Genomic DNA, 12,211 nt, shown 5'->3' with positions numbered 1-12,211 from the left:
ATGTATTTCATATGCAATATCCAAAACTTACATTCATTAATATTACCACTGATGTTATTAGAAAATCATTTACATTTTGGGAAGGCACTATGTTCATAGTGTCACACACAACTTTTCCAGCATTCTAATTTTCTATTGAAAACTTAAATTTTATCATTGGCAAATAATCTCAGTGGTTTCCTTTTTAGATGACAGCCTCACTTTGTTCATTTTCAACAAAATATCTTTCAGACACTCAGTCATGAATGATAGTTGTCATTCAAGTAAAAAATGGTGTTGCATGAAAAAAGTGACTAGTTGAGCTTATAAATCCCATCTTGATTGATTTTTCTCTAGCTAACCCTCATATTTTGATATGCAACAGAAATAGTTGTATGTCCTTTGCATTTCACTAAACAGAATATTAAAAAGATTTGTACTTAAGTGATGAAAGTTAATAAAATTAATGTGTGCTGCTTCTTTGAGAACATTCTTTTTTTTTTCCTTGAGGTGGAGTTTCACTCTTGTTGTCCAGGCTGGAGTGCAGTGGTGCAGTCTTGGCTCACTGCAACCTCCACCTCCCAGGTTCAAGTGATTCTCCTGCCTCAGCCTCCCAAGTAGTTGGGATTACAGGCGTGAACCACTGCGCCCGGCCAAGAGCATTCTTAAGGAAAACTTTTTTTTTTTAACTGTATGTGGCAATTAAGAATATCATGACTACTAATATAACTTAGTGCCAACTGCTTTATTTCATGCTGAGGCACTTTTTTCACCATTGCCATTTGGGCTTTTTGTAACATTAGTGCAGATGTTAACAGAAATAGTCTGTCTTAGTAGTAGTATAAAAAGTTTTGACTTCACATTTTCCTAAAGGGCTTCTGGAAAACCCTCCCCATCCCCAGTGGCCTATGGACCACACTTTGAAGTGCTGTTTTACACTGCTTTAAAATTGCCAGAGATTTATTTCTGTATTGCCAACTATCAATTAAGCTGCAGTAAATATTGAAAAATTACATGGTTCCATTTAAGAAAAATGCATAAGAAATATGTTCTTTATGTTTTATGGGTAAGTTACGACTTAAGCTTGGTATTATCTTTAAGTCAAATTTTAATAAAATGATTATATGCATACTGGAATTACTGATCACTTTAGCTCTGAACTTCATGGCAAATGAGTAGTTATAAATAGTTGCATGATAAAAATCAATAATTCAGGGTTAAATGTAGAATTGTAGAGTAGCAGTCATTCAATAAAGTGACATTTCTCAGAGATACTTACAGTATTTTATAGTGTAAATCATTTAACAGTTCCTAATATTGCAGTGAGGGGAAAGCATTTTCTAACTAAATAAAATATTCGTTTTTTTCTTAACCTGTATATACAATACACTTTTGTGACCTTGAATGATATTTGATATTCGATTACTTGATTTTAAAATGGGAATATTTTTCTGGTGAACTGAGTGTCAGAATCTAACCATTTGTCTTTTTAAAACATTTTTAAGGGTAAAACTCTTACAGCTATTGCAGTAATCCTTACCAACTTCCATGATGGAAGACCTCTTCCTATTGAAAGAATTAAAAAGAATCTGCTGAAGAAGGTAAAGTAGTACTAAGTGTGATTTCTATGAAATCTCCAGTTTACTGTTAAATCTTTAAATTTCATCATTTAAAATACCAAGAAATTGTATTTTCAGAAATGTGGTGAATGATCTCTCTCTCTCTCTCTCTCTCTCTCTCATGTGTTGCTGATAAGAATGAAAGTTTGTGTCACATTCTTTTTAGTTTTTCAGACAAGGTCTGGCTCTATTGCCCAGGCTGGAGTGCAGTATCGAAATTCAGCTCACTGCAACCTCTGCCCATTTTGTCCAGGCTGGTCTTGAACTCATGAGCTCAAGTGATCTACCTGCCTCAGCCTCCCAAAGTGCTGAGGTTACAGGTGTGAGCAATCAGCAGGTATCACATTGTAGAAAGCAATGATAATTTGTATCAAGAGCCTTAAAGTTGTTTATAATCTTTGAACAATTTTGCCAGTCAATAATGTCATTTCTAAGAAAGTATCTGAAGGGAGTTATCAGAAATTCATTTTTTCCAAAGAAAGTACAGGTTTGTTTTTTTTTTCTCAACATTGTTTTAAAGGTGGACAGTTTGTAGCTTGGGCATATTGACTGGCGCCCGTAGTTCCACCTACATGGGAGGCTGAAGCAGGAGGATTGCTTGAGCCCAGGAATTCGAGCCTATAGTCAGTTATGATTGCACTATTGCAATCCAGCTCCAGCGACGTTGTGAGACTCTGTCTCTAAAACAAATAAACATAAAATAAAGGTGGACAATTTGAAACATCTTTTGACAAGGGAACAGTTAAATGATATAGCCATAAAATTTACTATTATGAAACCACAAAGTATTATTTTTGATGAATAATTACTTTCATGATTTTTGTTAAAAAATTACAGGTACAAATCTTTGTATGGAGTTTGATTCCTCATTTTATAAATAATATATTCATTTGTGTTTTAAGTCCATTCACATATACTGTCTGTACCAAAATGTTAATAATTTATATCCTAGTGATGAGAATAAGGGTGACTTTTCTTGATACTTAATGTGCATGCGTGTGTGTGTGTGTGTGTATATATGTGTGTGTGTATATATATATATATAATATAAACATACATTTGTATTTTGTCTCTAAGAATTATAAATTAATTAATTTATTGGGAAAATAAATGCTATTAGAGGGGAACAGTTACTTCTTTTTTTACCTGAAAATTCACATAACTTAAAGAGAAGGAAAAGCAAAAAGATGTGTGCAATATACTTCTTTTCTGAACTCTTCTGAATTACCATTCTTCCTAGTTTTTAGTTTTCAAAGAAGGCTGTACTCAGTTTCCTGTCACTGCTACTGAAATTTTATTTTATTGTCTATACTTAGTTGTATTTCCTTCTTTCTACTTTTATTGAGAGTTAAAGTTACAGATTTAGTTCCTTACCCTGAACAACCTGATGTTTTATGTCTTGTTCTTCCTACATTTGGTTATTAAAACTGAAGTTTTAGGTTACCAGATTTGATAGAAGCACATAAGACGACTTCAGCTTTAGTCTCAATTATTAGTTGAGAAATTACCAATTAACAGTAAGGATTTCTCTTGTTTTTCCCCAAGATCAGTTACATATTTAAGGTGTTGTATAGTAGGAAGGTTTTAGGATATTTGGGTTGCTACGTTAATTGAAATGGAAGCTGAAGATGTGATTTCCAGCTAGGTATTTATTTTTTAAAAAAATTGTCACTCTTTCAAGTAGGTTTAGATATTCCAAACATAAATAGAGTGAAATATTATTGATTTAAAGTCCCCTAGATTTGAACATACTATTGTTTCATTCAGGTTAGACTTGATAAAAAATTTATCTTTTAACTTTATGGAGAAAAAGTTTGCTGAGCAAAATAATTTAATATAAAGAATAATGCAAGACCAGGCGTGGTGGGTCATGCCTGTAATCCCAGTACTTTAGGAGGCCAAGGTGCTCACATCACCTGAGGTTAGGAGTTTGAGACCAGCCTGACCAACATGGTCAAACCCCGTCTCTACTGAAAATTACAAAATTAGCTGGGCGTGGTGACACATGCCTGTAATCCCAGTTACTTGGGAGGCAGGAGAATCACTTGAACCAGAGACGTAGAGGTTGCACTGAGCCAACATCATGCCATTACACTCCAGCCTAGGCAACAAGAGCAGAAACTCCATCTCAGAAAGAAAAAAAGAATAATAAAAAGGACATCCTTTATGTTTGAATAAACTTAGATTTTTTTGCATACTGTTTAATATAGTGGTTATAGTAATTATTGAAGACTTGATAGGACTTTTGATGCAAAGTACTTTTACTATCTCTTTCTTGGAACTAATGCTTAGAAGTTAACCAAAATAACTCTTCTAGTTATATTTCTAAAATATCGTATTTTGGATTTTTAATTAATTTATTTTATTTTATTTAATTTTTTGAGATGGAGTCTCCCTCTCTCACCCAGGCTAGAGTGCAGTGGTGCAATCTTGGCTCACTGCAACCTCTGTCTCCTGGGTTCAAGCGATTCTCCTACCTCAGCCTCCCAAGTAGTTGAGATTACCGGCACCCACCACCATGCCTGGCTAATTTTTGTATTTTTAGTAGAGATGGGGTTTTGCCATGTTGGCCAGTCTAGTCTCAAACTCCTGACCTCAGTGATCTGCTCTCCTCAGCCTCCCGAAGTGCTGGCATGAGCCACTGAGCCTGGTAGATTTTTAATTTATTTAGATTGGTGCCTTTATAGGGGATGAATCTTTTCAGCCACATTTTTAGTAAGACTTAACTCTAATGGGATTTTTTTGCTTAACAATTCAGCTTTTATAGAATTGTTTTCAACTCGTGTATATTGATGCATTTTGAAACAAAGGTACATTGAAAAAGAAAAAGAAAATGGACGGGCAAGACTCCCTGGAGTAAGAGAGGACACTCTGGGACCTGTACTACTATATATTAGAGCTATTTGCCCTGAGAATTCCAGAGAAAAAGAGGATGACAATGGCAGCCTCAATAAAGATCTGAACATGGAACATTGGTTTGAAAAGTTTGAAGTCTGAGAATTCTTAATTATAAAGTAAATCCCAGTTCTTGAATTTTTCTCACAATAACTAATATGTCATTTATAATTGAGATTTGCTTTTGGTATTCCTTTTGAAAAGGTAAAGACCAACTAGTTTTCTTTTTCTGAGATACCCGTGAAAAAATTTTAAATGAATTTGTATATTTTCCTCTTCACTTATTCACCCTCCCCCTCAGTTGCTCCAGAATTGGGTAGCAGTTTAAGTAGTTTTTATTATGCAAAGTAAAGCAATATAAAATAAGGTGCATTTAAAGTTATTTAAAACTGATGGCATGATAACATGTTACTAATGATTTCTGGGTGGGGGGAGAAAGGGACTGATAGCAGTACTGTTTAAGAAATATGCCTGTTTACCCAGGAATGTAATGTTAACGATGACTCTATGAAACTTGGAGGAAACAATACCAGTGAAAAGGCAGATGGACTAAGCAAAGGTAAATTTGAATTTTGAAATGACCCAATATTTGATTTGTGATTTTTTTTTTTTTTTAGTCTAATATTGTAATTCTAGTTTTGGCTTTGTACTGTACAAAAATTTAGGATCTCTTTTTTTAAAAGGACTTCCCTGAGTACTGGTAGGAAAGGTTTCATCAAGGAGATCATTGAATTGGGTAGTATACCTTTTAGAGAACGGGGAAGAGCATTTTGAGTTGAAAAAAAAATCTCATGAAAGAGTGCTTTAAAAAGAGCATATTTTATTCTGGGACCTCAGTGAATTTTATGGTATTTAAAATGAAATATGCATGGACAATGGCAGATAATGCTAGAAAGCTAGCTTTAGAGCCAAATTCTGAAGTCATAGGAGAAATGGAAGAGATATGTGGATTTTGCAGTTAAATGACCTTCATAAAATTAATTTCTAAAGATAGATAGAACAGACTGAAAATACTGTAATTTTAGTAGGTGAAAAATTACAAATAACAATCGCTTGCTATTAGTTACTTTAAGTTTGGGATAACAAAGAAACAGAAAGGTGGCCGAGTCTTAACTCATGTTAAGGTAAGATGAGGTTTTTTGTTTTTGATTTTCTGTAATTTTAAGAAAGGAATCCATGAGATTTTTGATTTAGTAGAGAGATTAGTAGGTTGTGGGAGGAAATAGGATCAGGAGAATAGGTAGATGAGTTAGCAGAATAGGTGGATGAGTTAGAAGGAGAAAAGTACAGTTAAGGAAAAGTATAGATAAATGAGTAGATTAAAAGATAGGAAAATTGAGATTTTGTGGAAGATACTATCTCCTTTTCTTTGTAAAGTGAAATAGGTCATCTTGGAATAAAAGGAGTTTATCTAGGCAAATGGGTCAATGTAGTATGGATCATTCTGGTGTGGATCATGTTGATGAATGGGTAGGGGAGCTGAACAGTGTTTAGTAAAAAGTTCTCAAGTGACACAAGGTGATAGCTGAGATTTGAACATATAAATTTATAACAGCACTTATTTGTGGTTCTGCTTATTTTTTTCCAGTGACTCTTAGCTGCCTTGCTACAGCAAAAAATTCAGCCAGTATGGGGATTGGCTGGATGAGTACAGAGGAAAGACTGGGTCATAAAAATTTGAAGGTGCTTTCTAATTAGAAATGAGAAAATACTAGATTAGGAAAAAAGTAGAGAAAATAGAGTAACGAAAAGAATGAAGATGTTAAGAAAACTGAAAGTAAATAATTAGAAAACCATGGTTTTAGGAAGGATAATACTAGTTTCTGAGACAACTTACTAATATGCTATATTTGCATTTTTCTTTGAAATAGAAGCATCTAGATGTAGTGAACAACCCAGTATTTCAGATGTCAAGAAGAATAAGTATCGAATGTCAGAATTGTCTAGCTCCCGCCCCAAAAGGTAAAAAATTGTGGTTGCTTATGTCATGGGTTTATTTAGACTGTTTTCTTATATATGTGAGAGAGAGATGACCATTATATTTGTTAAATAGTTCTTTTAAATACATTCTTTTATTTGAAACTTCCAAGATCACTATGGCTTAGGCAGCTAGGGTATTCTCATTTTACAGATGAAAGAAAATGATACTGACCTGTAAAAGAAATGAATTGGTAAATTTTGAGAATCACTCATCTTTCTACTACTTTTTTTCTATTTTATCAAGGAATTAAGATCTGGATCCTGGGGTTTTTGCTTTTTTTTTTTTTTTGGTACTTTAGAAGTTTTCTTGATGTATTTAAGGAGAGGAAAACTGAAGAATATTTTATTGGCTAGCTTGACAAAAGCATTCTTGCTCATTTCAGTTCTTCACATGTAGTGGAACTAAGACATGATAAAGTTATTTATGGACATTATTATATTAACATAGACTAGAGGGAGAATTTGAATAAAAGTCATAATTCTCCTCTGATCTTGTCTTGAATCTGTTAACTTTACAAACTTCATTTATCTTCTGACGTAGTTCTAAAAACTGGGCTTTTGTTTTATTATATTGTCTACCATCAGTATCTACACAAGTCATCACCCATCTGTCTCTGCTAGCTATTTCATCAACAAAGGTTTTGAAACTGTGGCTGTGTTAATTGTTCTGTCATTGGTAGCTGTCTGAACTAAGCACAAACCCAGCACTCACCAGTGTTTTCTAAATCTAATTGCTTCAGATTTAGATAAATGTCAAATGTTACAACTTTGAACTTACCATCAACCTGGGTAACAGAACACTGTTAATTGGACCATATCAGATTAAAGGACATAGAAATAGTAATGGTGAAGACATGAGAAACACAACAACTAACACACGTGTTATAGCTAATACAGATATGCTTATTGTGTAACAGGTACTCTTTTAGGGGCTTTTGCATGTAGTAATATTTTATTCAATAAGGATTATATTTTTATTTTTATTTCTATTTTTCTTAGGAGGAAACAGAGGCATTGAAGAATATTAGTTGATTAACTTAAAATCACATAACAAATTAGTAGTGCAATGGGGATTTGAAGCTAGGCAGTCTGACTTCAGAATTTATTGCTTTTAGGCACTTAATCCCTGTTATACTTTCTACACAATTTTATGAAATTTTCTATTGTGAAAGAATTATATTTTTGCCTTTTGGCTGCTTGTATTTTCTTTGATAAGAGCCATTTTTTTTTTCTTTTTTGAGATGGAGTTTTGCTCTTGTCACCCAGACTGGAGTGCAATGGCAGGATCTTGGCTCACTGCAAACTATGCCTCTTAGGTTCAAGCAATTCTCCTGCCTCAGCCTCCTGAGTAGCTAGAACTACAGGTGTGCACCACCACACCCAACTAATTTTTGTATTTTAATTAGAAACGAGGTTTCACCATGTTAGCCAGGCTGGTCTCAAACTCCTGACCTCAGGTGATCCACCCACCTCCATCTCCCAAAGTGCTGGGATCACAGACATGAGCCACCATGCCTAACCAAGAGCCAGTTCTTTTTTGTTCTAGTTTTGTATGTTTTAATTGAACTACCAAATATTGAACCTTGTATTGAAATTATTAATTTTTTAGAATTACTGAATTTTTCAAATTTATTTTAATAATAGTGATATTAGCTGGGTGTGGTGGCACACACCTGTAGTTCTAGGTACTCCTGGGTACTCCTGAGGCTAAGGCAGGATGATCACTTGAGCCCAGGAGTATGAGGTTGCAGTGACTTCTGATTGTGTCACTGTACTGCATGCATCCTTGACAAAAGACAATAATAGTGGTACTCCATTTTGTATAGTAAATGCACCTGTCTGGTTGTGAAAGCAGAATGCTTTTAGCAGATTTGACTTTTCATTTGTCAAAATCTTTTAGAACATTTTTCAAAAAATAAATGAGTAAGACAAAGGTTTTTTATTGCATTTATTAAACATGTTTGTATATCTCATTTTGCTTCGGGTTGGTCCAAAAATTTCTTTGTGTATACTTAATTTTAGAAGAAAAACTGCTGTCCAGTACATAGAAAGCAGTGATTCAGAGGAAATTGAAACAAGTGAATTGCCACAGAAAATGAAAGGTAACGTAATAGATTTGATTTGATAATGTGTCCTATATTCAAATGTCACCATTTTGCAGATTTTTATGTTTATTTTGGTTTTATTTTTAGGCAAACTGAAAAACATACAGTCAGAAACTAAAGGCAAGGTGAAAGGTATGTATACTATATACCTATAATCTAGACTTCAACATTATTAAAGTACAACTTCATTGATTTTTGTATCTCACTAGGTTGGAATATTTTAGTAAAAGGTCTTAAACTTGGCTGATGTTTACATTTGAAACTTCATGGAGCTTACCATGTGTGTTAAATTAATTTTGTAAAGGAGTAAAATGAATAGTTTCAAATTAAAATCTAAGGGATAATAATACTTAAACTCTCCTTAAAACAATTTTCTACTACCTATAAAATGAGTTCTATAAAACCTGTGTTTGTAGTATGAATAGTAATTACAAAATTAGGTTGAGAATGTCTTTCTGGCAATACTATTATTGTTTACATTATTTATTTTCCTGTAATTCAGATCATACTATATTTCTCATTCATTGAGAAATTGTATTTCATTTGGAAAATAACTGATCATATTGACCGATCTGAAAATTTGGCAGCCTTATTATTAAAAATCAAACTATTTGTTTCCTTGAAAAATTCTCCCTCCACCTGAGAGCTCAGTCACTTTGCAGATGACTGCTCCTACTTTAATTTCTTCTTCTCAAATCTTACCATGAATGACTACATCATTTCTGTAAGTTGAAAAGATATGCTTAGTGTCAGAGGTAGCAATTTCGGTTACAAATATTTTAATTTAATAATATAAGCTCTTACAATAGAGAGGGTGAAAATGGTATTCTATTTCTTATCCTTAGAAAGTACCTGTACTCTAGCACAGGAGATCATTTGAAAAAAATTTAAGATTCTTTGTTGTTTTATCAGCAGGGTCTTCTAAGGTTATAGAAGATGTGGCATTTGCATGTGCATTAACCTCGTCTGTTCCTACAACAAAAAAGAAAATGTTGAAAAAGGGTCAGTAAATATCCTGATTTCCTAGCTTTTTTTTTTCTATCTTTGAATGAAAAAAATTAAAAATTTTAAAATTTATAAAACTATATTACAAGAAGTTTAGAAAATAGAGACTATTTTTTAAAGTATATAACTGTTTAAAAAACAAAGCTATGTCCTAATTTGTTTTCCTTTTGGTGCCTTTTCCTATTGTATTTGTTTTAGTTAGGGTCAAAATGTGATGGGGGGGCCCTTACTCTGAATAGCAGAGATATTTCTTCTAGTGAAGGCACAAAGCAATTTATGGCTGCTTTAAAAAGCTTAATTTAATTTGGATTAATTTAAGTTAAAGATTTAATTTTTGGTATTAGAATTTGCTTTTCATTTAAAAATGTTAGTGATTTTTATTATAATTTTATATTTTGTAATTCATAGGTAAACGTCAATGCTTAAGAAACTAAATATTTGAAATGGGAAAAGATTGAACTAAGGTTGAGAAGATCTGGGACAAGTTATATCTCTGCCCCTTGATCTCCATTATTTTACATGTTGGGGATATAGCAGACTATCTATTTCCATAGAACATATAATCTAATGATGGGAGAAACATACGATAAGCAAGTAAACATAATTTTAAATAATGACAAGTAATGTGAAGAAAATAAAGGATAATGAAGTAAAGAGTGACTTGAAGTGGCTTATTTTAGAAGGAGATATTTGAGCTAACATAGAATCATGAGAGAGAGCCAACTTTTGGCCCAAGAATCAGATAATTAGAACTAGAAAATATAGGCATGTCAGGTGGATTATTTACCCTGACTTTAGAAACTTAAAGAAATGTGGAAATTTCAGTTAAGATATAATTAAATGACACATTAGAAGCCCCTTTCAGCTGCAGATGCATAGTAGTGATACAAAAGAGAAGCTTTTAAAAGTCACAGCTGTGTGTCATTTTGGTTTTAATCAAACTAAGCATATCTTTGAAAGAACAGCAGAATAGAAACAAAACTCTATGAGTGGAGACAGAAGCCATATTCTTGATTGTCTTTCTGGTAGATAGTGATCTCTTTAGTAAGAAACAAAAAGTCATAAGAAAAAGCTTGATTAGATTCCACTACATTTTAAATTTCCGTGCATCTTAAGATGCCATAAACAAAGTAAAAAATGGTAAGGCTGAAGAAGATACGTGTGTTAAGTATAACTGACAAAGGATTCAATTCTAGACTATGTAAGAACTTCTCAAACAATTGGAAAAAGGCCACTCAATAGGAGAATAGTTAAAGGATGTACATGAGCAGTCCATAGAAAGAAAACCCAAATAACCAGTTAACACTGGAAAAGATATGCCAACTCAGAGTTATTGGGGAGATGCAAATCAAAGGAAAGTGGAAAAGATATGCTAACTCAGAATTGGAAACATTGGAAAACATTGGAAAAGATATGCTGACTCAGAATTATTGGGGAGATGTAAATTAAAATTAAAGGGCAGGCATGGTGGCTCATACCTGAAATTACAGCACTCTGGGAGACCAAGGCTGGTGGATTGAGCCCATGAGTTCAAGCCCAGGCTGGGCAACATGGTGAAATCCCGTTTTACAAAAAAAATACACAAAGTTAGCCAGGTATGGTAGCATGTCCTTGTAGTCCCAGCTACTCAGGAGGCTGAAGTGGGACAACCACTTGAGCCTGGGAGGTTGAAGCTGCAGTGAGCCATAATAGCGCCATTGCATTCCAGCCTGGGTGACAGAGTGAGACTGTGTCTCAAAAACATAAAATAAAGGAAGAGCGGGATGCTCTTATTCATCATATTTTCAGACATTAAAAAATCTCACAATGCCAAGTATTGACAAAGTTGTGCTGCAACAGGAATTCATGCATAGTTGATGGGAATGCCAATTACCAAGAGCAACTGGGCAAAAATATAATGGAAGCTGAATATAAATCACCTATAACTCTGTAGATATAAATAAGGAGATGTGAAAAAGTGGTTTTCATTGCAGCATTATTTTATTGAAATATTAGAAATAATGTATATATTGTCCAGTAGGGAAATGGGAAATAAATCATAGTCTACTTATGCAGTGTAATGCTATGCACAGGTTCAAATGAATACACTAGAGCTACAAATACTAAGTATAAATTCCAAACACAGTTGTTCTTTATCTGCGGTTTCACATTCTGCAGTTTCAGTCCTGAAATATTATATACAATAAGATATTTTGAGAGATAGAGAGAGACCACATTCACATAATTTTTATTACAGTACAGGCATCACTAGTATATGTCAGGGATTGGTTCCAGGACCCCTGTGTATACCAAAATGTGCACATGCTCAAGTCCCACAGTCTGCCCTGGAGGACCAGTATATATGAAAAGTTGGCCTTCCATATACATGCGTTTCGCAGTCAGTAAATACTGTATTTTTAATCCACATTAACAAAAATTTGCATGTAAGTGCATCACATACTTCAAACTTAAATTGTTTAAGGGTCAACTGTATATTGTTATAATTGTTCTATTTTATTATTTGTTATTGTTACTAATCTCATACTGCATCTACTTTATAAATTAAACTTTATCATAGGTATATATAGGAAAAAACATTATATATAGGTTTTGGTACTATTTGTGGTTTTAAGCATCTGTTGAGGGTCT

At 33.5% G+C, this 12,211-nt stretch overlaps 1 protein-coding gene across 3 annotated transcripts in view; it reads left to right on the top strand.

Annotated features, from left to right (window-relative positions):
- The window catches only part of HLTF (helicase like transcription factor), a 55,772-nt gene that overhangs the window by 16,623 nt on the left and 26,938 nt on the right, over positions 1 to 12,211 (top strand). For 2 of the 3 annotated variants that reach the window (XM_010335784.3, XM_003925056.3), the window contains exons 8-13: positions 1,485 to 1,580; positions 4,977 to 5,052; positions 6,365 to 6,455; positions 8,496 to 8,575; positions 8,666 to 8,710; positions 9,491 to 9,580. In XM_010335784.3, the coding sequence (XP_010334086.1) occupies positions 1,485 to 1,580; positions 4,977 to 5,052; positions 6,365 to 6,455; positions 8,496 to 8,575; positions 8,666 to 8,710; positions 9,491 to 9,580 (478 nt within the window). The remainder of the gene's footprint in view (positions 1 to 1,484; positions 1,581 to 4,976; positions 5,053 to 6,364; positions 6,456 to 8,495; positions 8,576 to 8,665; positions 8,711 to 9,490; positions 9,581 to 12,211) is intronic. The other variant, XM_010335785.2, reaches the window with a different exon arrangement.

This window comes from Saimiri boliviensis, chromosome 9 (assembly GCF_048565385.1).
Source record: "Saimiri boliviensis isolate mSaiBol1 chromosome 9, mSaiBol1.pri, whole genome shotgun sequence".
Lineage (NCBI taxonomy): Eukaryota > Metazoa > Chordata > Mammalia > Primates > Cebidae > Saimiri > Saimiri boliviensis.
The sequence above is the reverse complement of the archived record's forward strand: the minus strand, read 5'-3'. Positions and strand labels throughout refer to the sequence as shown.